General features: G+C 37.8%; 1 protein-coding gene across 1 annotated transcript in view; it reads right to left on the reverse strand.

Annotated features, from left to right (window-relative positions):
* Nucleotides 1-26,837, reverse strand: part of utrn (utrophin) — a 278,999-nt gene that overhangs the window by 79,186 nt on the left and 172,976 nt on the right. The window contains 5 exon segments of the mRNA XM_048177425.1: nt 7,228-7,288; nt 9,847-9,925; nt 11,918-12,064; nt 13,657-13,925; nt 22,650-22,779. Coding sequence (XP_048033382.1) covers nt 7,228-7,288; nt 9,847-9,925; nt 11,918-12,064; nt 13,657-13,925; nt 22,650-22,779 — 686 coding nt within the window.

Below are 26,837 nucleotides of genomic sequence, written 5' to 3' on the forward strand. Positions count from 1 at the left end.
TCCCAGAAATTTGTCTCAGATGGCAATATTGTGCCCATAGTCGCACAGTGTGCACTGGGCTTGATAAAACAAAAACCGCTTAGTGATCTGATGCGTTAAATAGAGGATTTGGTGCCCCGTGTAGAAAAACAACTTTGCGTTTCATAGGAACCTAATGCTCATATTTAAGATTAGTGATTGAAATTTTAATCTGTAATCTGGCTGGAAATGTTTGCCTGAAAGATGATAAAACATTCGAAAAGAGGACCTAGAGCCATATCTAGAGCAGAATATGGATGGCCGCTTTCCAGAAGAGTTTAACTCCAACCTGCTCCAACACATCGGAACAAACTCCTCTAGTGCGACAGAACAATATGGCGAATGTAGTACGTCCGAATTACATTCACATTACACACACACACACACTACACAGAACATACTTTTTTAGCGGTCATGAAGTAACTACTTATTCAAAATAAATACCTACTCAAGAGAGTACACGATTTCGGACGCAGCCTTTGAGACTGGTTTAGTTATAATTCATTAAGAATGGAGCTGATCTCTGCAGGACAGTGAGCGTCCAGGAGAAGGATCAGACACACCTGGTTTTGGGTATTTTCACTGTACAACTTGCCATTGCAGGCTCATGTTTCAAGCTTGACGTCTTAGCATATGATGTATTAGCAAAGGGCTAGATGGTTTACCGATGTCAAGATTTATAATGAAAAAGATGTTACATTTTGGTCATACATTAAACCACTGGAGTCATATGGATTACTTTTATGTAGCCTTCATGTGCTTTTTGGAGCTTTAAAGGGATAGTTCACCCAAAAATGAAAATTTGATGTTTATCTGCTTACCCCCAGAGCATCCAAGATGTAGGTGACTTTGTTTCTTCAGTAGAACACAAATGATGATTTTTAACTCCAACTGTTGCCGTCTGTCAGTCAAATAATGCTAGTGGATGGGAACTTCTACAATAAGAGTAAATAAAACTTGCTTAGACAAGTCCAAATTAAACACTGCAGCTCGTGACGACACATTGATGTCCTAAGACACGAAACGATCGGTTTGTGCGAGAAACCGAACAGTATTTATTTTATTTTTTACCTCTAATACACCACTATGTCCAACGGCATTCATCACTCGATTCGTTTGGTCTGATCGCGCTCTGACAACGGCAGTGATGTCTGGCTCTCATTGAAGTATATGCGCGAGACATCACTGCCGTTGTCAGAGCGCGATCAGACCAAACGAATTGAGTGATGAATGCAGTTGGACATAGTGGTGTATTAGAGGTAAAAAATGATATAAATACTGTTCGGTGTCTCGCACAAACCGATCGTTTCGTGTCTTAAGACATCAATGTGTCGTCACGAGCCGCAGGGTTTAATTTGGATTTGTCTGTCGTGTTTTATTTACTCTTATAGTCCAAGTTCCCGCTGACTTGCATTATACCACTGACAGACGGCAGCGGTTGCAGTTAAAAATCATCATTTGTGTTCTACTGAAGAAACAAAGACACCTACATCTTGGATTGGCTGGGGGTAAGCAGATAAACATCAAATTTTCATTTTTGGGTGAACTATCCCTTTAAAGTCACCATCCACTTACATTATATGGACCTACAGAGCTGGAATATATTTCTAAAATCATTTGTTTGTGCTCTGCAGAAGACAGTCACACACATCTGGGATGGCATGAGGGTGAGTCAATAATGGCAATTTTGGGGTATTTTAACTATTTTTTAATAACCAATCATTGAAAAGCTCATGCTGAGTAACGTCTGGAGCCGTTATAGTCTCGAGTCCAACACCAAAATTGCTTCTCTCACACACTCCCAAGCAAACAAGAGTGTGTCTCGATGAGTGTCTGTTTAAGAGAGCCAGACGGAGAGAGACAGATGCTGGGACAGAGGCTGTCAGCAGGTGCTGAGTGAATCTCATCATCTCATTCACAGGTTGATGAGAGGTCCTTTCCGCTCCGCTGGCATCGGTGAGCGGCTCAAGCGGTCTCAGACTGTCCGTCTCAGCCAGACCCAACAAACAAACCGCTAGGGACAAGCGCAGCTTTAAATAGACCCTGATGGGCATTCAGGGTTCAGTTTACTGACGCATGCATGGAGCCAGGTGACGGCGGATGATGGTTCTGTCACATAAATTGATTTTCAGCAGTGAGGATCAGTGAGGACTGAACAGGGCTGTCTGGAGGGCTGAGATCTGGACGCTAATTCAACACGGGGGAAATGAGCAGTTTCACCACTGCTCTACGGCAGGAGAACAGCGAAGAAGTGTCATCTACTCAAAACGCTGCCTGTTACGGTGGCATGCTACCCGTCAAGTGACACTAACACAGCAGCTCTGTTAGTGGTCACTCATGTACACCACACAGTTAGCATCATGCTACGCCAACAATGCAACACTTTAATGAGAAATATTCTGGAAGAAATGTTTACATTTTTGGTTCTTGTATAAAATTAATTTCATTACTGAATTCAAATCCTGAGATTTATGAAAGGATGATACCATAGAAAAATACTATGTAAATACCACGAATAATCCCATATGAATAATCACTGCTTCACCATGCTACAAGTACATCAAAGTGCCACATGTGTATATATATCTAGTTAGTGGCTTCTTGCACTGCTGTTCAAAAGTTTGGGATTTTTATATGTTTTTAAAAGAAGTCTCTTCTGCTCACCAAGGCTGCATTTATTTGATCAACAGTAATATTGTGAAATATATTATTAAATACAAGTATATCTTAAAATATCATTTATTCCTGTGATCAAAGCTGAATTTTCAGCATCTTTGGTCACATGATTCATCAGAAACCATTCTAATATGATGATTTGATGGTCAAAAAATATTTATTATTATCAATGTTGAAAACAGCTGTGCTGCTTCAGATGTGTGTAAACATTTTTTTCAGGATTTTCAGAAGGAATAGAAAAAAAATAGCAAAAGAACAGCATTTATTTGAAATAGAATTTTTTTGTATCATTATAAATGTCTTTACTGTCATTTTTGAGAAATTTAATGTGTCCTTACTGAATAAAAGTATAAAAAAAATCTAACTGATGTCAAACTTTCAAGCTGTAGTATAACTGAAAAAAAAAAAAAAAAAGCCCAAAAAAACAAACAAACTAAGAAATAAGTGCTTATTTACATTCTGCAGAAAACACATTCATACAGCGCTCCAGCAGCAGGCACGCGTTTACAGTAAGGGATGTGAGATGAGTTTTATTCAGAGCGGTGATCTGCTTACAGGATTAACTGCTGCTCTCTCATCTCAACGCACACACACACACACACACACACACACACACACACACACACACACACACACACACACACACACTCTCTCTCTCTCTCTCTCTCTGAAGTCCAGGGAGCATGTATCTGAACACACTCTGATGAATAAACATGAAATCAACTCATTATATTCACAAAATAGTCTTTAGAATTACAGAAATAAGCTTTTCTTCAAAAAATACTTTGTAGATAAAATACATTTCCTTTCTTTCTGCCTTTATCTGTCACTCTTTACGCAGGTCTGACACACACACACACGTTTGTTTTTGTGAATTGTGGGGACATTCCATAGGCGTAATGGTTTTTATACTGTACAAACCGTATTTTCTATCCCCCTACACTACCCATACCCCTACACCTACCCATCACAGGAAACTGTGCACATTTTTGCTTTCTCAAAAAAAAAAAAAAAAAAAAAAACAACTCATTCTGTATGATTTATAAGCCTTTTGAAAAATGGGGACATGGGGTAATGTCCTCATAAGTCATCCTCTCCTTGTAATACCTATGTCATACCCATGTCATTATACAAATTTGTGTCCTGATGCGTCACAAAAATGCACACGCACACACACACACACACACACACACGCACACGCACTTCTCTCTCTAGTTCAAGCACTTCATCCATTTGATCTCTCCAATTACTGTTCGGTTATATGAGTCAGCATAAGTATTGGTGTGTGTTAGAGAAAGTTCTTACTTATGTAAGAACGATGCAAATGAACACAGACAGGCTTTCAGTAAAGTAAAGAAAGAATGACAGAAACATTATTACAATGATTATATATATATATATATATATATATATATATATATATATATATATATATATATATACACACACACACACACACACACACACATTACTATTTTAAAATACTATTCAAATAATACTAAAATCCTTTCGCATATCTCTTTTTGTTTTAACATAATAACAACATTAATAAATAATAATAATAATAATAATAATAATAATACATTAATTTATATTTCATTTTTATTTATTAATTTGTTAGGTAAGGTGCCAAGCAATAAGCAAAATAATGTTCTCGTGGGCAGGTTAAAACAAACAAACAAACAAACAAACAAACAAACAAACAAACAAACAAACAAACAATACTGTGCATAGAAAGTAAAGCGAAACATGGATACAACCAAAAACAAACAAAAAGAGATCTGAAACCACATTTCAGACAAGAAAAGAGAACTGGGTTCATTTCACTTTTTGATCAACTTAAAGAGGTTTTATTAAAGTTAACCCAATGGTAAAAACACACAAAACGACCACTTTTTTAGTCGCAATTCTCTTTTTTTAAAGTTATTATACAGACAAATTAGTCTGTCATGGCCAAGAAGTTCCTGTAGATTGTCCTGCACTTGTTTCAGAGTGGTCAGGGCTTTCCCTCACAATTACCAGGATTCTGAGAGTCAGCGACTTTTAATTAGGAAGGCCAGTAAGCTTTGCTAATTCCCCTTGCCTCAGAACAGGAAGATCAATGAGCCGAGAGGACACATTGTACGGAAACGCAGACGTTTGTTCTGGAGAGCAGCGCTCTAGATGTAAGAGCACAGAGCGCTTTGAGCGTTGTGTGGAAATGTGAGAGAGATTCCCTCGGGAAATGAAACGAGGAGGGGGAAAAAAGGATCTCTGGTGTATTCATATATGCATAACCATATGGGTGCTGTCAGAGCCATCCGCGAAAAAAAGAAGTTCAGCTACCGGCCATTCCTCACAACACACCTGCCGCCCTGCACACACAACGCTGCTGTTGTCTGCTTTCACTTTTACAGGCCCCTTTCATCTCCTTTATTCCACTACAAAACTCCAGGGTTAAGACATTATGCACTGCTGATCTGCACGACATGGAACAATCTGTTTGCCGGAATTCAGCAACACAGTGACTAATAACTGCAGTATCCATGCATGCATTAATGGAGACCACAGATACAATGGCGAATTTTCACAAAATGTATAATTTTTTCTCTCGGTCACTATAATTTTTTCCATGTTAATTCATATGCCATTCATCCTCGTCTATTTCTAGATGATTTCCAAGCCTATTGTCAGGATGCTGCTTTATGCAACATCTTTATGTCTCTTGGGGCTTGATGGGCACAATGGGACAATGTATTCGGGCAAAATAAATGACTGGCTGTAAATGAGGGAATTACCTGTAGTCTGCAGAGACGTTGTGAGATCACAAATGCATTTACTGAACAAACCCAGCTTGACATAGTGGCTTGGATTTGACTGTTATTACATGACAAATGTGAGTTACAGTGAAGAACCTGATCTCCACTGAGACCCTGGGGTCCTAAATCAGTAAAACATATGTATAATCTCAGTATATAGTATATATATTTATAATGTCAGCTTTTTAAAAAAGAAATTAATATTTGTATTTGATCAAAAGTGACAGTAAAGACTTTTGCACTGTTACAAATAAATTGTTCTTTTGATGAAATTTCTATTCATCAAAAATTCTGAGAAAAAAAAAAAAAAACAGTTTCCACAAAAAAATATTATAACATTAATAGCAGCACAATGTTGAACTGTTTTCAACATCGATAATAATCAAATGTTTCTTGATCATCAAATCATCATATTAGAATGATTTCTGAAGGATCATGTGACACTGAAGACTGGAGTAATGATGCTAAAAATTCAGCTTTGTTCATAGGAATAAATGAAATTTTACATCATATAACATAAAAAAGTATTTGATTTAATTGTAATAATATTTCAAAAAATTACTGCATTGTACTGTGTACATGTACTGTTTTTTTTAATCAAATAAATGCCATTTTACCGAAACCAAACCTTTGAATGACAGTGAATGTGTAAATACACAGCAATAATTTACTTCCAAAAGTTATGCCCAATTGTGTTAAAGGGTTAGTTCACCCAAAAATGAAAATTCTGTCATTAATTACTCACACTCATGTCATTCCACATCCGTAAAACCTTTGTTCATCTTCAGAACACAAATTAAGATTTTTTGATGAAATCTGATGGCTCAGTGAGGCCTCCATTGCCAGCAAGACAATTAACACTTTCAGATGCCCAGAACGGTAGTAAATATATATTTAAAACAGTTAATGTGACAACAGTGGTTCAACCTTAATGTTATGAAGCGACGAGAATACTTTTTGTGTGGCAAAAAAACTAAATAATGACTTTATTCAACAATATCTAGTGATGGGTGATTTCAAAACACTGCTTCATGAAGCTTCGAAGCTTTACGACTCTTTTGTTTCGAATCAGTGGTTCGGAGCGCTTATCAAACTGCCAAAGTCACATGAACTATTGAAATTTCGAAACACTTATGATGTAACAAAGCCTCGTTTACTGAAATCATGTGACTTTGGCGCTCCGAACCACTGATTCGAAACAAAAGATTCGTAAAAGCTTCATAAAGCAGTGTTTTGAAATCGCCCATCACTAGATATTGTTGAATAAAGTTGTTATTTTGTTTTTTTGGTGCACAAAAAGTATTATCGTCGCTTTATAATATTAAGGTTGAACCACTGTACCCACATGAACTGTTTTAAATATGTTTTTAGTAGCTTTCTGGGCATCTGAAAGTGTTAATTATCTTGCAGGCGATGCAGGCCTCACAGAGCCATTGGATTTTATCAAAAATATCTTAATTTGTAGTCTGAAGATGAACGAAGGTCTTATTACGGGTGTGAAACGACATGAGGGTGAGTAATTAATGATAGAGTTTGCATATAAAAAATAAAAAATGCAACAGAGCCCGCATGAGCCGTACATCAAAACTGGTGTGTTTCTAAATTCAGAAGGCAGATTTCACACCAAACGTGACAAACTCTGGTGTCAAACAGAGTCGGTTCTGCTCCAACAGCTCTAAAGTGAAAGCACCCTTAAAAAGATCAGTCCACATGGTGTGTCAGAGAAAGCACTTACTTGATGTAGTAGGGCACTTTATTCTGGGACACTGCTCTCTGCCAGGGCAGCTGCACTGAAGCTGCGGACACATAATAAAAGACTGATTAGAGTGGAGATCAGGGGTCTGAACATAATGGTGTTGGTAAATGAAGCATTAATTAAGAACATCTCTCTCGTATCAACAGACTCTCACTCTTTTAATTTCTCCTGACACTAAAGCATCGTTCCTGAGGTACACACTTGATATATCACAAATCTGCTCTCTCAGCACAATTTACTGTAAGCAACACTGCTTTGAAGATAATGGCATGGGATACAGGATGATACAACTTCAAAGGCCCAAGTCAAAAGTTCTGAGCGACGGTCTTTAGTTAAGACTGTTTCACATGAATCGCGCAAGCATTACCCAATACACTGAACTCTATGGATCGAAGCATCAAGCTGCAGAGTAACTCCCAGCGCAGTTATGGAATGGAAAAAGGGACGAGAAAGGACAAGACAGGACAGAAAAGGAAAAGACAGGTGTTGTAACACAAAGTTCAAAGTAAGAAAAAATAATTTGCTGCCATTTGACGCCAAGGTTTCGGATAAAGGGGGGGATTTAATGAGTCCTTTCTTGTTTTTATGTACTGTTATTGTTATATCCTCTTGTTTCATTTATATTTCATTGGCACATTATAAAACTGCTAAACTAAAACCAGTGTGTGTGTGTTAATGACTGCTCTTGACAGTCCACTGAAACAGAAAATAGTGGACAATTAACCTCTGAATTATTAAACACAAAAGCATCGCCACAGATAAGTGTGTACTTGTGGACTGTGGTGTCTGATTTTCCACAGTATCTGACACTGGCTGTTTCATTTTTCATGGCTGACAGTTATTGTTTGTGCACGAGCATAAACTTGTGTCAATTAGAATCAAATGAATTTTAATTAGCTCTGTTCCCTCAATAAGTGTGATTTGGCAAATGTCTGTGACGACAACACTAATTCTATTAACACTCTACACAAGCAATTATTATATTGCGAATATTGTATGAACAATGAATCTGAATAATAATAAAAAAGTAGAGTAAAAACTGAAAAAATGCTACTATTCTCCCAAAAATTAAAATAGAAATAAATGGTAATAATAATAAAAGAGAAGGAAGAAAGAAAGAACTATAAGTAAGCAACATTTGGGATTTTTTTTTTTTTTTTTTACTGGTTTTCACATCTTCAAGTAACATCTATGCGCAGCATGATTTGAAGTATTATGTAAAATGGTGTGGGAAGAGTTATGCAGTTTTAATAACTTTGTTTAGGGCTTTGATAAAATTGATAACCGTAGGAATAAGCAACATCTGATAAGACCAGCAAAATGGGTCATCAGAGTATGTTTTAGATGATGGCGTGCTGGTGTTCCCAGTAGGCTTCTTAAAGGTGCCGAAGAACATGTTTTTAAAAGATGTAATATAAGTCTAAGGTGTCCCCTGAATGTGTCTGTGAAGTTTCAGCTCAAAATACCCCATAGTTTTTTTTTTTTTATAAATTTTTTTAACTGCCTATTTTGGGGCATCATTACAAATGCGCCGATTCAGGGTGTGCGGCCCCTTTAATTCTCGTGCTCCATGCCCCAAGAGCTCGCGCTTGCCTTAAACAACATAAAAAAAGTTCACACAGCTAATATAACCCTCAAAATGGATCTTTACAAAGTGTCCGTCATGCAACATGTCTAATCGCGTTAGTATTTATTTGGATGTTTACATTTGATTCTGAATGAGTTTGATAGTGCTCCGTGGCTAAAGGCTAATGCTACACTATTGGAGAGATTTATAAAGAATGACGTTGTGTTTATGCATTATACAGACTGCAAGTGTTTAAAAATGAAAATAGTGATGGCTCTTGTCTCCGTGAATACAGTAAGAAACGATGGTAACTTTAACCACATTTAACAGTACATTAGCAACATGCTAACGAAACATTTAGAAAGACAATTTACAAACACCACTAAAAATATCATGATATCATGGATCATGTCAGTTATTATTGCTCCATCTGCCATTTTTTGCAGTTGTCCTTGCTTGCTTACCTAATCTGATGATTCAGCTGTGCACATCCAGACGTCCTACCCTTGTGTAATGCTTTGAACATGAGCTGGCATATGCAAATTTTGGGGGCATACATATTAATGATCCCGACTGCTACGTAACAGTCGGTGTTATGTTGAGATTCGCCTGTTCTTTGGAGGTCTTTTAAACAAATGAGATTTATATAAGAAGGAGGAAACAATGGAGTTTGTGACTCACTGTATGTCATTTCCATGTACTGAACTCTTGTTATTCAACTATGACGAAGTAAATTCAATTTTTGAATCTAGGGCACCTTTAACTAGTTATTCAGCAAGGCTGGTTGGTCAGCCAACTTCACTATTTCTGGAGAACGGTCCAACAACTAGGCCAGCACCAAACTAGCGCTAATCATTGGAGATTCATGCTGCTCTATGCTGGTCTTTTCAACACGGATAGTTATATTTATGTATTAACGCAAGTACCACTAACTTGTTAGACAGGGTTGAAGAATAGTAACATAATGTTGACATGATTGTGTTAATTTATTCATGTGTTTTTTTACTGTTTTAATGTGGATAGTGACTCACTGGATAAGAAGTGTTGAGAGGAAGGTCCAAAATCCCTGTGTGCTTCCCGTAAGAGCTTCAACCTGTCCTCTACAGCCGCCTGGAGCGAGAGAAAAAGATAGGTTGGTCGCTAAATGGAATATCACAAACAAGCTGGAAAAAAAAAATGCATGCACACACTCACAGCAGGGCACAAAACTCCAGCATTTGAAAGATAGTAATGAACAGACACACTCAGACTCTGCAGTCTCAGTGAGTGTTCTAAACAGATTCTGTGGAAAACAGATATGGCCTCATCAAAGCTCAAACACACACGCAGTGTGAATACTCTATTGAGAACAGCATACACTATTCACATACATAGACTGGACTAATTACACAAATCATCTTTAGAGAAGGAAGGATTCATTAGAAGGAAAAGAAGAAATAAAGCAAAAGGGAAAGGAAATGGAAAGAAACAGGCAAGAAAAGAAAAGAAAAGAAAAGAAAAGAAAAGAAAAGAAAAGAAAAGAAGGGTATGCAGGACAGGACAGGAAAAGAAACATTGGAGCTTACAGAGGAAACAGGAAGATGAAGGAGGAAGAATAAAAGAAAAAGGAAGATGAAGGAGGAAGAATAAAAGAAAAAGGAAAGGAAAGGAAAAAGAGGAAAGAGGAAAAAGAAAAAAAAGGATTGGAGCATGCAGAGGAAAAAGGAAGATGAGAAGGAAAAAATGGAAAAGAAAAGAAAAGAAAAGAAAAGAAAAGAAAAGAAAAAGGAAAGGAAAGGGGGAGAATTGGAGCAGGCAGAGGAATTGAATAAAAACAGAGGAAGAGGAAGAATGGAAAAGAAAAAAGAAATTGAAAGAAAATAGGAAAAAGGGAAAAAGGATTGGAGCATGCGGAGGAAACAGGAAAAGGAAGGAGGAAGAATGGAAAAGTAAAAGGAAAGGAAAGGAAAGGAAAGGAAAGGAAAGGAAAGGGGAAAAAGGGAAAAAGGATTGGAATAGGCAGAAGGACTTGCATACAAACAGAAGAGGAAGGAGGAAGAAAAGAAAGGAAAGGAAAGGAAAGGAAAGGAAAGGAAAGGAAAGGAAAGGAAGGGAAGGGAAGGGAAGGGAAGGGAAGGGAAGGGAAGGGAAGGAAGGGAAGGAAAGAGGGAAAAGGGAAAAGGGGAAAAGGGGAAAAAGGATTGGAATAGGCAGAGGACTTGCATACAAACAGGAAGAGGAAGGAGGAAGAAAGGAAAGGAAAGGAAAGGAAAGGAAAGGAAAGGAAAGGAAGAAGGATTTGCAGAGGACTTGCATAAAAACAGGAAGAGGAGGAGGAAGAATGGAAAAGAAAAAAGAAATGAAAGAAAATAGGAAAAAGGGGAAAAGGATTGGAGCATGCGGAGGAAACAGGAAAAGGAAGGAGGAAGAATGGAAAAGTAAAAGGAAAGGAAAGAAAAGGAAAGGGGAAAAAAGGGAAAATGGGAAAAAGGATTGGAATAGGCAGAGGACTTGCATACAAACAGGAAGAGGAAGGAGGAATAAAAGAAAGAAAGGAAAGGAAAGGAAAGGAAAGGAAAGGAAAGGAAAGGAAAGGAAAGGGAAAAAAGGGAAAATGGGAAAAAGGATTGGAATAGGCAGAGGACTTGCATACAAACAGGAAGAGGAAGGAGGAAGAAAGGAAAGGAGAGGAAGGAGGAAGAGGAAGGAAAGGAAAGGAAAGGAAAGGAAAGGAAAGGAAAGGAAAGGAAAGGAAAGGAAAGGAAAGGAAAGGAAAGGAAAGGACAGGAATGACTTGGGGAAAGGGAAATAGGACATGCAGATGACTTGCAAGAAAAGAACAGGAAAGAGGAGGATGAACAAAGGAAAATGTTAAGAAAATGAAAAGGAAAGGAAATGTAACAGGAAAAAGGAAAAAGTATAGGAGCATGCAGAGGACTTGCATGAAAGGAACAGGAAGAGGAAGGAAGAAGAAAGGGGGAAAATGAAAGAAAAAAAAAGAAAAGAGTATGTAGAGGACCTGCATGAAAAGAACAGGAAGAGGAAAAAGGAGGAAATGAAAATTAAAAGGACAAGTAAAAGAACTGCAAAGGAAAGGGCAATGTTCAGGAGTAGGCAGAGGACCTGCAGTAGTTTCCAGCGCATGTTGAGGTTATCTAACTGGCGGTTGGTGGTGGAGGACAGCTGGACATCCAGTGGGGTCAGCTGACCTGCCAGATCATTCACAGCTCGAACATCCTGTTTCAGAGGAGCAATATCCTCACGGAACGCCTGAAACAAACACATACATACGGAGAGAGAAATAATCCCATTACCATCTTTATCTCTGCATATCTCCAAACACAAATTTAAATAAATCATCAGCCGGAGCCTTTGGAAATAACTCATACCATGTGTAAGAGGTGTAACAGTGTCATTGTAGGATAAAACTATAAAAATAGCTTTAGGCAGGAAAATGATTGACTAGAATACTACTTAAAGAAATAGTTCTTTCACCATTTACCTTACCAGTGTGTTCTTCCAAACCCAAAAGATTGTTTTTTTTTTCTTCCATTGAATACGTTAAGATGGAGATGTTAAATTGGATGTTCACACGGCTCTTTTCCACACAATGGAAGTAAAAAAGACTAGGGGCTGTCAATCTCCAAAAAGGACACTGTATTTGTAATACTTTTTCGGTGCTTTTTTTGTGTGTCATTTTTGGAGACATAGTATTATCATATAGAGAAGCATACAGATATACATTATTGTTAATACTCCACAGAAGAAAGAAAGACATACAGGTTTGAATGAAATGAGGGTGAGTAACTGATGATAGAATTAACATGTACCAATTATTCCTTGACTGAACTTTTACTGATATTATCCCTAATGATTAAAGGTGCCCTAGAATTGAAAACTGAATTTACCTCCGCATAGTTAAATAATAAGAGTTCTGTACATGGAAATGACATACAGTGAGTCTCAAACACCGTTGTTTTCTCCTTCTTATGTAAATTTGATTTGTGCAAAAGACCTCTGAAGAACAGGCGAATCTCAACATAACACCGACTGTGACGCAACAGTCGGGATCATTAATATGTACGCCCCCAAATTTTTGCATATTTCAAGGCAATAGACAAGCCGGTATTAACGTCTGGAGCTGCATAGCTGAATCATCAGACTTTATGCAGGTAAGCAAGCAAGGACAATAGCGAAAAACGGCAGATGATATCATGATATTTTAGTGATATTTGTAAATTGTCTTTCTAAATGTTTCGTTAGCATGTTGCTAATGAACTGTTAAATGTGGTTAAAGTTACCATCGTTTCTTACTGTATTCACGGAGAGAAGAGCCATGTCATTATTTTCATTATTAAACACTTGCAGTCTGTATAATTCATAAACACAACTTCATTCTTTATAAATCTCTCCAACAGTGTAGCATTAGCCGTTAGCCACGGAGCACTATCAAACTCATTCAGAATCAAATGTAAACATCCTCAAAATAAATACCATACTTACATGATCTGATATGCTGCATGACGAACACTTTGTAAAGATCCATTTTGAAGGTTATATTAACTGTGTGAACTTTGTTTATGCAATGTATTATAGAGTTGCGAGCTTGGGGGCGGGGAGCGCAAGCATTTAAAGGGGACACACACTGAATCAGCGCATTTTTTAATTATGCCCCAAAATAGGCAGTTAAAAAATTGAATAATAAAAAATCTATGGGGTATTTTGAGCTGAAACTTCAGACACATTCAGGGGACACCTTAGACTTATATTACATCTTGTGAAAAAGGGTTCTAGGGCACCTTTAAGGAGCTCGGTCTGGACTCGTCACCACAGTCGTGAATAAGCACGGATAATATGCTCACCGTTGTCCTATCGATGTGATCCTGTAGAGAATCTATGAGAAGGTCTCCCACGGGTTGCCATCCTGCCTTGAGCTCCTCGGCCTGGGCTAGACGCAGGTCCAGTTGGTCCATGGAGCTCTGGAGATCCTGGAGTTTATCTAGTGCTCTCTCCACCTGCTCTTGCCAGGTGCCCGCATGTCCCATGAGCCTCTCCCAGCGCTCACCCACCTCTGCAGTCTGCTTACGGATCGCCTTAGCCACCTGCTGGGCCTTCTCCTCCGGGGTCAGCTCTATGAAAAAAACAGTCGCAAACTCAATTTAAGTTACGTCTTACCTTCAGTTGACCTCTGTTAAGTTCTTTTTGGAAAAGTACTCTGAAAGTTCTTGTTATAAAAGGTACACTAGGATTTTAGAGGGCTAAATACTGAAATGCTAAAGCAGATACAGATGCTCTGTGTCAAACTTCGTGTAAACTACAGAGGCCCATTCACACAATAACTAGCAATAATTATATTAACATCCACATCTATGGACGATAATGTTCTGTCTGACAACATTTGTCGTCTGCCACCTTTAATCCTTGAGCTCTTTAAGTCAAGATAGATTCTGATTGTTTTTATCAGCTGGAAAAAGTGATAATTTCTCTGTGCCATTATTGTTGTGGTGGGGACTTCACTATTCTTACAGAATTTGAGTGATTATTAACATTTTTCATTATAGTTATCATCCTTGGTGTGAATGGCCTTATTGTCATACTTCAACTAAACAGATTCCCATAAGTGACTGATTTGAAATGAGTGTCAGCTCCTTAAGCGAAGTGCACAAGACTCACAATTTTACAATATATTCGAATATATTTGTTGTTAGCATGTTGCTAAGCTAATTTTCTGTCAATATAAGTAAATTGGACTTTTTATCAGTATGAATAAAACAGAATTATATTTTGATAATTTTGCTAAGATTATGTTATTGCTAAAGAATACAGGCAATGCGGTCTTAGAATCAGTCAAAGTGAGGTATCCTTCAACAGTGGTTCTAAAACTGGGGTACTTGAGGTGACAGAAGGGGCACGCATTAATTCTACCCCACCTTAAAATAACATTAAAACCGAGCATGTATTTCTAAGAGGCAAAATGCCATAAAAGGTCAAATACATGACATCCAATCAAATTACCTCATCTTTTGCGGTTGAAACTGACTGCATCGTTGACACAAACAGTGTGCGTATGATAGATTGCGTGAAGAGTTTGCTGCCTTAGCAAATACTGCCGTTCTCAACTATGTACCTTTGTAAAAGTGGGGATTTGATTTCGCACTTACTAGCATGAAGAACAAATACAGACACAGACTGTACAGAAACAAATATAGAAGCATATCCTGAGTTCTTGTTTTTAATGTTGATAATACATTATACAAACAAGAATGCAGTTTTTTCCCCAAATGTCCACACGACTGCAAATATGACATTGATTTTATACATTTCAACAAACTAGAGGGTAATATTAAGTAATGTTCATTTTAAACTCAGTATAGTTTGCTCTGTTTTGCAACAAAATAATAGTTCCAGTGAAAGCCACAGCAGAACTGCAACACACAGCGGCATTTTTATATACAAATCTGCGGCTTTGAACGAATTGAGGCAATGATTCAATGACTCATTCATAAATACAGCCACTTGCTTTACTGATTGAATGAATGAATGACTCGATGACATTAAGACAGTGATTTACTGTCACCTATTGGTGGTTTTAGATTCATATTTAAAAGTATCACTTTGTTTTTACCATCATTGCATATTTCTCTACTGAACATGTTTTATTTAAAACATTATTTTATAAAGGTAAAAAAATGCACTGTAAATCAATTTAAAGGATTAGTCCACTTTTAAATACACTTTTCCTGATAAATTTACTCACCCCCATGTCATCCAAGATGTTCATGTCTTTCTTTCGTCAGTCGAAAAGAAATGAAGGTTTTTGAGGAAAACATTCCAGGATTACTCTCCTTACAGTGGATTTCAATGGCTACCAACAGATTGAAGGTCAAAATTACAGTTCAAGGGCTTTAAACGATACCAGATGAGTAATAAGGGTCTTATCTAGCGAATCGGTCATTTTCGAAAAAAATACAACCGTTTTTCGAAATTCGAAATTTTTTTCGAAAATGACCGATCGATTCGCTAGATAAGACCCTTATTACTCATCTGGTATCGTTTAAAGCCCTTGAAGCTGCACTGAAACTGTAATTTTGACCTTCAACCTGTTGGTAGCCATTGAAATCCACTGTAAGGAGAATAATCCTGGAATGTTTTCCTCAAAAACCTTCATTTCTTTTCAACTGATGAAAGAAAGACATGAACATCTTGGATGACATGGGGGTGAGTAAATTTATCAGAAAAAGTGTATTTAAAAGTGAACTAATCCTTTAAGGGGGAAAATATCATCCCTTATGGAAAAGGTGTGACTGCAGTCTAAGTGGGGTACGCAGAAGGATGTTAAACACCTCAGGTGGTACGACACTCTAAAAGGTTTGGGAATCAATAGCCGCTTTTCCACTGTCGGGCCAGTGCGAGCCAGGGCTGGGCCTGTGGCCACAGACCTTAGGCACCGAGGCCAAAATCAAATTGCGTTTCCACTGTCGGTCCGCTAGCTCCGCAGCGCTGATCTAAAAACTGCCCTTAAACACACCTCCCTTGATCAAATGTCACACAACCCAACCCATTTCAGCGTGTAGACCATTACCTGACTACGATTAGCTCCGCCTTTCACCTCGACCGTGCCTCAAGCCCCAGCTGGCCCGCTTTGGACCAAGGTTTTCGGCGGGCCGAACAACCCATGCCTTTGACACCGAGGAAGCACCGAAGAGGCACGATCAAGCCCCGGAAGTGACAGTGGAAACGCGACCGGCCCTGGCACACACTAGCACACCCGCCTTTGGCCAGCAGTGGAAACGCGGCTATTGTCCTACACCATGTCCTAACCAGACGTGACGGCGCAACATACAATAAAACAAATATATTCCAGCATGATATATAGGATGAGCAACAGGGGATTCTATTTTTGGATTTATTTATTTTTTCTGTGATATGGGAACAAAAACATACAAAATACAAAATTTTTCACACTTGGCTCAATTTTTTCAGCATTTGTTTTCAGAACCTGTATGTTTTCTACCTTAGTTTGGTTCATTTAAGCTTATATAAACATGGACACTCAGATATACAGAATAATTTGTCCGAGATCACCTGAACTAGTTCTTGGCCTGATTGAAAACAAACTCTAGAGCGGTTCGGCTGTGTTGTAAGCAATCTGAACCAACTGACTCCCACACTAAGTATCATAACTCATAATGGGAGATGTGTTAGGTAAAAAGCAGCAATGTCTGATTCTGTGAGTGACCACATTAGTAATCGTTTATCACATAACTTATTGAAAACCAAAGCCTATTTATCTTAAAATGTTGTGTAATTGCTCTTCGCAGAATGAGGTGCATTGCAAAAATCTGTCCCAATGAAACATTAATTCCTGCTCTAACTGATAAATTACATAGAGTGGGAATCAAGGCTTATTATATATACATCTTGATGGGTGAACACTATGAGCGGAATCCCACAATATAAACAGCTGTATTCTGGCCAATGAGAGGACAGTTTTACTCGCACGTGACTTGCATAAACACGGTGGTACGCTCTGAAATGTTGCCTTGTGAAAGTGAATCGAACCAAGGAGAAAATGCAACATTGTAACAATTTAAGTCCCAGTTTCAGAAAAAAAGCAAATAATCTACAAGTCTGAAAATTTTTCTGTGTTCAATGAAAATTATAATCTTAGGTACTGATTATGAGCTTAGAAAAATGTTAAAAAGGTTTTGAATATCATTGTGCGTGACTTAACAAAAGTGACAATTTACCGTTAAAATAAATTTAAAATAAAAACACTATGTGAACAAGTGTGTTCCATGACAAAGATTGTATCAGTCACTTTAGATAATGCTAAAATGTTTTCATTTTTACTATTTTGATGTGTACTCATCCATTTTGTTGTGTTTGCAAAGAGACTCCGCCCACATACTCTTCTGATTGGCTGTGATTTTGAGCAATTTTATTGCATCTCATAACCTTGTTGCATCTGGTGTGGACAAACTGCCTGTCCCGCTGGAATCTTATCGCATGAGGTTATGACACAATGGTAGAAGGCAGTATGTTATTACCACATACTGTCTGGAACGGTCTTTGCATTTGGGATACACCTATGATTCCTAAAATGCTGCGATGGGAAGCTCCTAGGTTTTAGAATAGAGTAATATAAACGGTCTGTTTTTGTGCATCTTTCATTTATCAATACGGCAACAATTTGACGTGTCAGCTTTTCAACTTTGTGAGGTCACTTAAGAAAGTGTTTGCTAAAAAGACCACTCAACTAATGAGCTAAAGAAAGGGAGGTTTACAGATGACAGGAGACAGATGTTTGTGCCCAGGGTATGTCTACAGGCAGGTCTACAACATTAACATCTGCTCTTTCATTCAGCTTCCAGGCTTTTTGAGGACGTGAGAAGACACTTTAGCTAATGTCACAATCGCAAACGGCAGGGCTGATTTCTCCATTGCACAAATGCTCACCTCTATCTTTCATCCTTATATTTCTGTTTCAGCCAAGCGAGAATCAATTTACAATTCAAATGCGTTCAAGCGTTTCTGGAAAGGTTTGAAATTCAATTAAGATCCAGGGGTTGAATGGAAATGAAAGTGACGGTTTCGCAGCAGCTTGTTTATGCTCATTTGATGACGAACTGCGGAACAGATTGCTTTACATTTTAAAACATACAGTTCAATTTGGAAAACATGACTTTGCGTGAACATTAGTTGTGTATGATTTTATCTCTGTAAGCTGCTCGGGCTGTGTGTTTGTGCAGGACGGGCAGAGCACATGTGTGGTTATCTGTTCAGATAGCTGAACTCTGTGCTTTGATCGCAGGGATAAGGGAAGATGGGAGCGCTGAGATCGCTCAAGGACTCTGAATCGGAGATTGCTCAAGGTGTTCGGAGTGAGGCATGCGGAGAGAGATTAGAAAACACTGCCCCTCTGAACCCAGCTGACATAAATACGAGTAAATGAGACTGTGTAAATGTGCAAATTTGTGGTAAGAATATTAACTAAGCAGCACCAGTGGTGTAATGTAACAAAGTAATAATACTTCATTACAGTACTTTTAGTTTTTATATTTTTGAGTATTTTCGTTTTTTTTGGGAGAATCTGAACTTCACTTGAGTTTTTATATTTCTGTCAACTTTTACTCCACTACATTTCCTAAATAAAACATATACTTTTACTCCGATACATTTTCGTTACTTACTACAAAATAAAGTCGGAAGAACAGACTGCAAGCAAGCACGTGCAAACAAGTGCTCGGACAACCGCGGTTGATTTCATTTTCCGGGTTGGGTCCGTTGCTGGAGCGGCTGAGAAGAGTGCGCTGTCATTATACAGCACGAGAGCGGCCTCTAGAGGCAAAAGAAAAACTATCACTGATGCCTCGTGGAGTTTGTTTTGACACGTGACGTGAGGCTGCGAGCTGCACAGAGCGGGACACTTCAAAAAAGATTTAAAACGGACAACAAAACGGTATGTTATACAGTGTACACTACAGCAGATGTTTTCATATCACTATAAAGTAATTAGTTTGTTGACTAGATGCTGCATTAGTGGAGAACAGTAATGTGTTTGCCGTCGAAGCTGAGAGATAGTAGTGCCTCAAGCGGCTAAAACAATGTGACAAAAACACCAACTGTTTAATGTCACGATTGTTACTATTCATTTGCATTAGTTTATATCCATTTGTTCGCTGTTATGCACTCATTTTCCAGCAAAGTTGCATATTTAAACTGTATTCTCATCATGCAGTGACAGAAACATAAATCAGAAATGTATTCGATTTCAGTTCATTTTTTTTTTTTTATAGGCACTGTAACATATTTTGATTAGATAATCATCACGTTTTCTAAAATAGAGGCAAATAATGTGTGAAAGTATACATATAATAGACCTATGCTATGCCTTTGTGTGTAAAGATGGTAATTTTTAAGCATGACCGTTTGGATTTATATGAAATGGTAACACTTTACAATAAGAGTCTTGTAACATTAAATAAAGGTTAATAAAAATATTGTTCATTGTTAATTTTAATATTTACATTTTAAAGTTGTCTCTTACATTAGGTATAATGCACTGTGAATTAACATGAACAAGCTATGTATAATTAATATATTAGTATTTTTTATATTTAAAACTTACAATAAACATTTTGCCATTTTTTTTTAATTCAAAGAAAATGTAAGAGTTAAAACTGAACACATTCTTGCTGCTCAAACTGTGTATAGAACAATTTTTAATATTTTTTCGCTCCTTATTTTATATTTACTTGTACTTTTACTTTCAATACTTTGAGTACGTTTAATATCAAAAAACAAAAAAACAAAAACCCACATACTTTAAAACGTTTACTCAAGTAATATTCTAAACAGTGACTTTAACTTCTACCAAAGTCGTTTTCTGGTAAGATATCTATACTTTTACTCAAGTATGGTTTTCAAGTACTTTATATGCCACTTAGCAGCACACTAAATCTGCACCCTCTAAATTACACAGAAGAGATTTCCATAAATGTCAAAACTGCCATTTACAAAGTTCAACATATGCATGTTTATTTTAGGGCTGTGGAAAAAAGTCACAGTTTGGATTTAAATAGGCAAATACAGCCAAGAGTCCATGACTGGATCATTATTGCAGTGATTATTATGTTTCTAGCATATGTTTGGCAACAGTTCTTTTAACCCTAAAAGATAGATTGTTACACTGCCATGTAGGAAGACACATCATGGCCATATTCCCGGATGACAATGTCAAGATTCATCAAGCTCAATCTGTGAAAGAATGGTTCAGAGAGCATGAAGAATCATTTTGACACCTCTGAGTCCAGACCTTAAATTCACTGAAAATCTTTGGGATGTGCTGGAGGAGACTTTACAGAGTGCTCACCTCTTGCATTGTCAATACAAGATCTTGACCAAAAAGTGACGCACCTCTTGATGGAAATAAATGTTGTGATGTTTTTTCCATCAAGAGGTGCATCATTTTTGGTCAAGGATCTTGTATTGACAATGCAAGATCCTAGATACAGATTTTCTTTTTGAATGACAAATATAGAATATTGATACCTGCGGATATAGACAGTTATTTCATTACACACAGATGCAGAACGCACATGCTAGGTTGGAAGTCAGCTGGAGTCTTTGCGCTGTGTTCAAGGGCAGCTTTTTGTCTCAAAGGCAGCCTGACGCGAGCAGACGAAGTCGACTTTCGGCACCGCCAGATTTTTGACCTCGGCTAGGTGTGTCATGGCCTCAAGTCAAATCTAAATCACTAAAAAAGGCTACAGCACAGCTCTCCTCAAGCAGCCACATGATTTAAGATGTCCTTCATGTCAACGGTTCAGGAGGAGTTATGCAGCAAAGTTTAATATGTTGATTAAAAGTTTGTTCAAACCACTAACTCACAGATGTGCAGCAGTAATAGTTCTGCTTGCCTTAGCAAACACTTTCTGCTCTAGATGACTCTGAAAGAAAGACAGGAAGCATTAAGCTTTAGGAAGTTGAAAAGTTGAAATAGCCTGCAGTCTCTGATCTGCCAATTAACCCGGTTTCAGTGGGCATTCGAACACTCCTCCTAAACGCTCGCTGGAGCACGTGCGCATGCGTACACGCTCGCACACACTCACTCTACAGTTCTTCTTCTATCTGATAACTTGTGTTTGACGTTTGTCCTAAATTAGCTTTTCAAGCGGGTCCCAAGCGGAAGTGTCCAGAGAGCTGGGGAACTTTCCAGACATCAGATACTGCAGTTAGGAGCGTGTTGACAGGAGGTGTCCGACTTATCAGAGAGTCACTTACATCAAAGAGCATCCCTTAGAGAGTGTCAAAATAAACTGCGCTGGTCTGGGTGGTGAGCGTGTGTGTGTGTGTGTGTGATGTTCTGATACTGGTCTCAGTTTCTAAAGTCTTTCTTTTGCAGAGGTATTTTGAGTGCAGGACATTTATTGGAAAAGTTAAAGGGTTAGTTCACCCAAAAATGAAAATTCTGTCATTTATTACTTACCCTCATGCCGTTCCACACCCGTAAGACCTTCGTTAATCTTCGGAACACAAATTAAGATATTTTAGTTGAAATCCAATGGCTCAGTGAGGCCTGCATAGCCAGCAATGACATTTCCTCTCTCAAGATCCATAAAGGTACTAAAAACATATTTAAATCAGTTCATGTGAGTACAGTGGTTCAATATTAATATTATAAAGCGACGAGAATATTTTTGGTGAGCCAAAAAACAAAATAACGACTTATTTAGTGATGGCCGATTTCAAAACACTGCTTCATGAAGCATCGGATCATAAATGAATCAGTGTATCGAATCATGATTCGGATCGCGTGTCAAACTGCCAACGGCTGAAATCACGTGACTTTGGCGCTCCGAACAGCAGATTCATTTATGATCTGAAGCTTCCTGCAAAGCAGTGTTTTGAAATCGGCCATCACTAAATAAGTCATTATTTTGTTTTTTTTGGCGCACCAAAAATAATTCTCGTCGCTTTATAATATTAATATTGAACCACTGTGCTCACATGAACTGATTTAAATATGCTTTTAGTACCTTTATGGATCTTGAGAGAGGAAAGTGTCCATTGCTCCCTATGGAGGCCTCACGGAACCATCGGATTTCAACTAAAATATCTTAATTTGTGTTCTGAAGATTAACGAAGGTCTTATGGGTGTGGAACGGCATGAGGGCAAGTAATAAATTACAGAATTTTCATTTTTGGGTGAACTAACCCTTTAATCTCTCATAGAGCACATGGATTAAAAACTTACGTTATTCATGGCATAAATCAAGATGTTTTTTAGCACTTTTCTCTCTCCTTTAATATCTGTGAGGATAGCAGGACCAAAGAAATAATGGACTCTCACCAGTTTTGGGTTGCAGGTTCTTGCGTGGCTCTTCGGGTCCTTCGATTGGCTGGTCAGCCAGAAACATGTGTGCCTGATCCAAAGTGCTGAGTACTAAATGCTCACGTTCTTTAAGCTCCGCCCTCAGAGCCTGAAAATACAACCCATTAACATCACATTACAATCTGCCAGTCAGTACTGTCATTAATGGAGCTTAATTATTTAATAGATAGATAGATAGATAGATAGATAGATAGATAGATAGATAGATAGATAGATAGATAGATAGATAGATAGATAGATAGATAGATAGATAGATAGATAGATAGATAGATAGATAGATAGATAGATAGATAGATAGATAGATAGATAGATAGATAGAGAGAGAGAGAGAGAGAGAGAGAGAACAAGAATAATAGACCGACAGACATTTATTTTAAATATTAATAATCAGTGAAGCAAAAGATTGATTAAAAAAAAAAGATTATGCCAGACTACTTTTAGTTTCCTTTTCATGAATTCCGCTCTTTTAATCAGGCTTTTATCCCCGTTATGTCTGTCGTAATTTGATGTTATATCATTTCTTATACAAGCTAGTACTCCATCCAAAGAGTCTGAGAGAAAGAAAAGGTGTGTGTTTGTGTGTGAGCAGGAGATCAGTGAGAGCAAAGATGAAAAACAAAGAGATCAAGAAAAGGTGAGAAGGAGGGCAGAGAAAGATTGATAGGGTGCACATTTAAAAACGGACACTGAGCTGCGATTGCAAGCACGATCTCGGAGGTCAAACGAAGCATTTCCGCAGGGTCGCAGGCAAATTAGCCAAACTAATAGCTGTTTCCTAAACTAATTCCTGCCTTTCGGGCAGCACGGGACTTCTCTACAGCCAGACACACACACACACACACACACACACACAATTAAATGAACAGACAAATCTCAGTAGAGAGGAAAACTGGATTACCATTCCTCTGATAGTTGGGCCCCTAAGGCTCGACTAGAGAGCAGGGTCACGACACCCTTCCACACTTCTGAAACGGTCGTTAAACCGAGCCGGAGGAAGTGATAAGCTTTTTAATTACATCCTGCTACAGTAAACCTAGCGAGCACCAGTCACACATTAGAGACCCGAGTGAGGAGAAAGAGGAGGAGGAGGAGCGCTCCATTGAACAGCATTACTGAGACGTTAAGGGCCGATATTAAAGAATCGTAAAGATTAGAGTAAGATGGACATAGGAGGTCAAAGAAGAACATCACATATGATTGCGCAGCTTGCTGGCTGATACACAAAACTGGACACACTGTATTAGTCCACAAGGAAGTAAACTAGTCAATATCACCTACATTTTTTTTTCTCAGTGTTTCAGCTATGGACAGGATTAAACAGCCAAGCTGTGGCTGCGCATCAACTCAATTCACTATTATTGTGTCAAGTTGTGATTTGCCTCGACAACCATAAAAATTGCAACATTTCTTAAGTTCATCATGCTGTGCTGTTCTGCATTTCTCCATGTTTCTTGCTCTTCTTATAGTGAGTGCTCAAAGATAAATACCATGGTTTAAACGCTATAACTAATTATACAGTTTCATTAAAGGGTTCATTTGACACAAGATGAAAATTGTCATCGTTTACTCACCCTCCTGTCAAACGTAAGACTTTTGTTCATTTCTAAAACCCAAATGAGGATATTATTTAATATTCTCTCATTATTTTTGTCCATCCATTGAAAGTCTACACAACTAAAAGTCAATGTAAACAACAATTTCGAGCTTCAAGTTCATAAAGCAATCATTAAATATATCCAAAGGAATGGAGCGGTTTAATCTGAGTCTTATGAAGATACATGATCACTATATGATGAACACAGTGCTTCCCACACATAGACTTTACTTGGGCGGGCCGCCCACGTATAATAACGGCCGCCCAAGTATATTCGGAGACACATTTTTGCTTTTATTATTTTTATCCTCTTATAGACCTTATGTAGCCCCGCCCCTTTTCAGCGCTGCGCTCGTTGTCTTTTTGACTTCCGGCTTGTATTTCCACAGCGATCTTATGTATTTATGAATGAACTGCTCATTTTAAAATCTTCCCGTTCTACTGACATTTGTTAAGACACCCGCTTTAAACATTACAATGCTCATAATAACTTTTGTTAACTCTACAACACGTAAATCCACTTCACCAGAATTATTCTTCAACAGCGATGCCATAGAAATATACAGGTCTACCGCGAAAACGGAAGTTCAAAGACAACATTCTAAAGATGGCGGCGCGCATGTTTCTCTGGAAAATAAGGTCTATACTTTTATATCCGCGCAAGATAATGAAACCATCCGCGATCGATTAACAAGTCGTTTCGTACCTACTTGTTATGTGTGCGTCAGAACTGTTTACTCCCGCTAACATTCAAACGGGCGCTGCATACTGCAAAGTCACAAGGGGGCGCTGTTGCGCTTCTACACATAGGTTCTACAAGCTCGCGCAACAGAGCTTCAGACTGCTTCAAAGTGATTCTCAATCAATGAAAAGCGCAGATTTATGCCAAGCGATTGCTAATGAACTCATGTTGATGAATTATTACAATGTCTACTTTATGGCCTTTATATTAAATGTTTTAGATGATTGTAAGAATCTGAAGGATCAGCTTGCAATAGTACAAACATTTCAAAATAAGAGTACCGGTGTATTTCGGTCTTGTTTATAATTAAAAGTCACAAGCTAAGTTTTTTTCTTTTTCTTTTGGGCATTATTGGTATTTTGGTTACACTATAAATTGTATTTAATTTGATTTCCATTTAATTCATAGTAAATTACTGTAGTCTCCCCCACAATGAAGAAAAGATTAAGAACATTATTTGGCACATATATTATTCATTTTATAAATGTTACTAGTAAAATCTGTGTCCCATTCACTGAGAGAGACACTATATGACAGCAAGGAGAACATAGGAAAATGTAAACCATTTAAATGCTGTAATTTTGCATAATTTACAATGCATAATAATGAATAATATTAGTATGTAATTAAATGTAATATGTTATGTAATTAAAATTAATTTCAATAAATAAAAATACTGTTAAAAATCACACATTGTTTGTTTGTCACATTTTTTGTGCCGTGGGTAATAGGAGGATTTTTCGCCCGGCTACCACCGCAAGTATATTTCAAACCTGTGGGAAGCACTATGAACAGATTTCATTTCAAACGTTTATTCACAAATAAACACTGATTAACACATATACATGGACCACAACATATGGTAAATAAAAGCTCAACTGTGCTTGCTTGACTTGGATTAAAGCACTCCATTCATACAGATATCTTTTAATGATGATTTTATGAAATTTTGAAGCTTGAAAGTTTTGGTTGATTTGACTTTCAATAGAGGACAACTCTTAGGTTTAAATTTTTCAATTAAAATATCATTTGCGTTTGAAGATGAATGAAAGTCTTATGGGTTTAGAAATAAGTTTTTTGTTTTTTTTTTTATAAAAAATTCCATTTTTGGGTGAATTTACCCTTTAGGATGGTATTTATAGCTGAAACATGCTTTAGTAAACGATCTTCCATCATCAATGATAAAAAAAAAAAAAAAAAATTGGGTAGCTCTTTTATTTCTTTCCTCTCTTTCACTGAAGATGATGACTGTTTCCACTTTTAAAGCCAAACAAGCATCACACTACCATCAGTGCTCTTCCTGAGCTCTTAAAACACTTTTGACGGACACAAACAGCCAAACACAAAAACGCACGCATTCACAGTCCTAAATGGCACATAATGAATAACCTCTGTGGTGATAGTGAAAGACCATTCAAAACCATCAAAAGGCAAACTACTCGACACATCCTGAACGCCTCTAAAAGACTCCCAAACAAGCACTCTAACGGCTTATTTTTAGGGACGCTGAATGTGGAGAGCGAGAGAGCGAGACTGTATTGTTTGTCAGTTGTAGCAGCATCTTGCCCTTGACAGACCTGAAGCTCAGGTCTAAGTTGCTGGAATGGTGCCAAAGTGCCATTTATTGCTATAGCAACGCACAGCGTCATAGCAACAATAATTACCTCAGCGTTGCTCTCTCCAGTCCAGAATAATGTCACCCTCAATCTTTAATTGAACTGAATGAACACCGTCTATATAAGTCACAGTGCTCCAGGGTCTGTTGATTACCGGAGAAAAGGATTTTGTTGCTCATTTTGAAACCAACAGA

The sequence above is a fragment of the Megalobrama amblycephala genome, linkage group LG24 (genome assembly GCF_018812025.1).
Source record: "Megalobrama amblycephala isolate DHTTF-2021 linkage group LG24, ASM1881202v1, whole genome shotgun sequence".
Taxonomy (NCBI): domain Eukaryota; kingdom Metazoa; phylum Chordata; class Actinopteri; order Cypriniformes; family Xenocyprididae; genus Megalobrama; species Megalobrama amblycephala.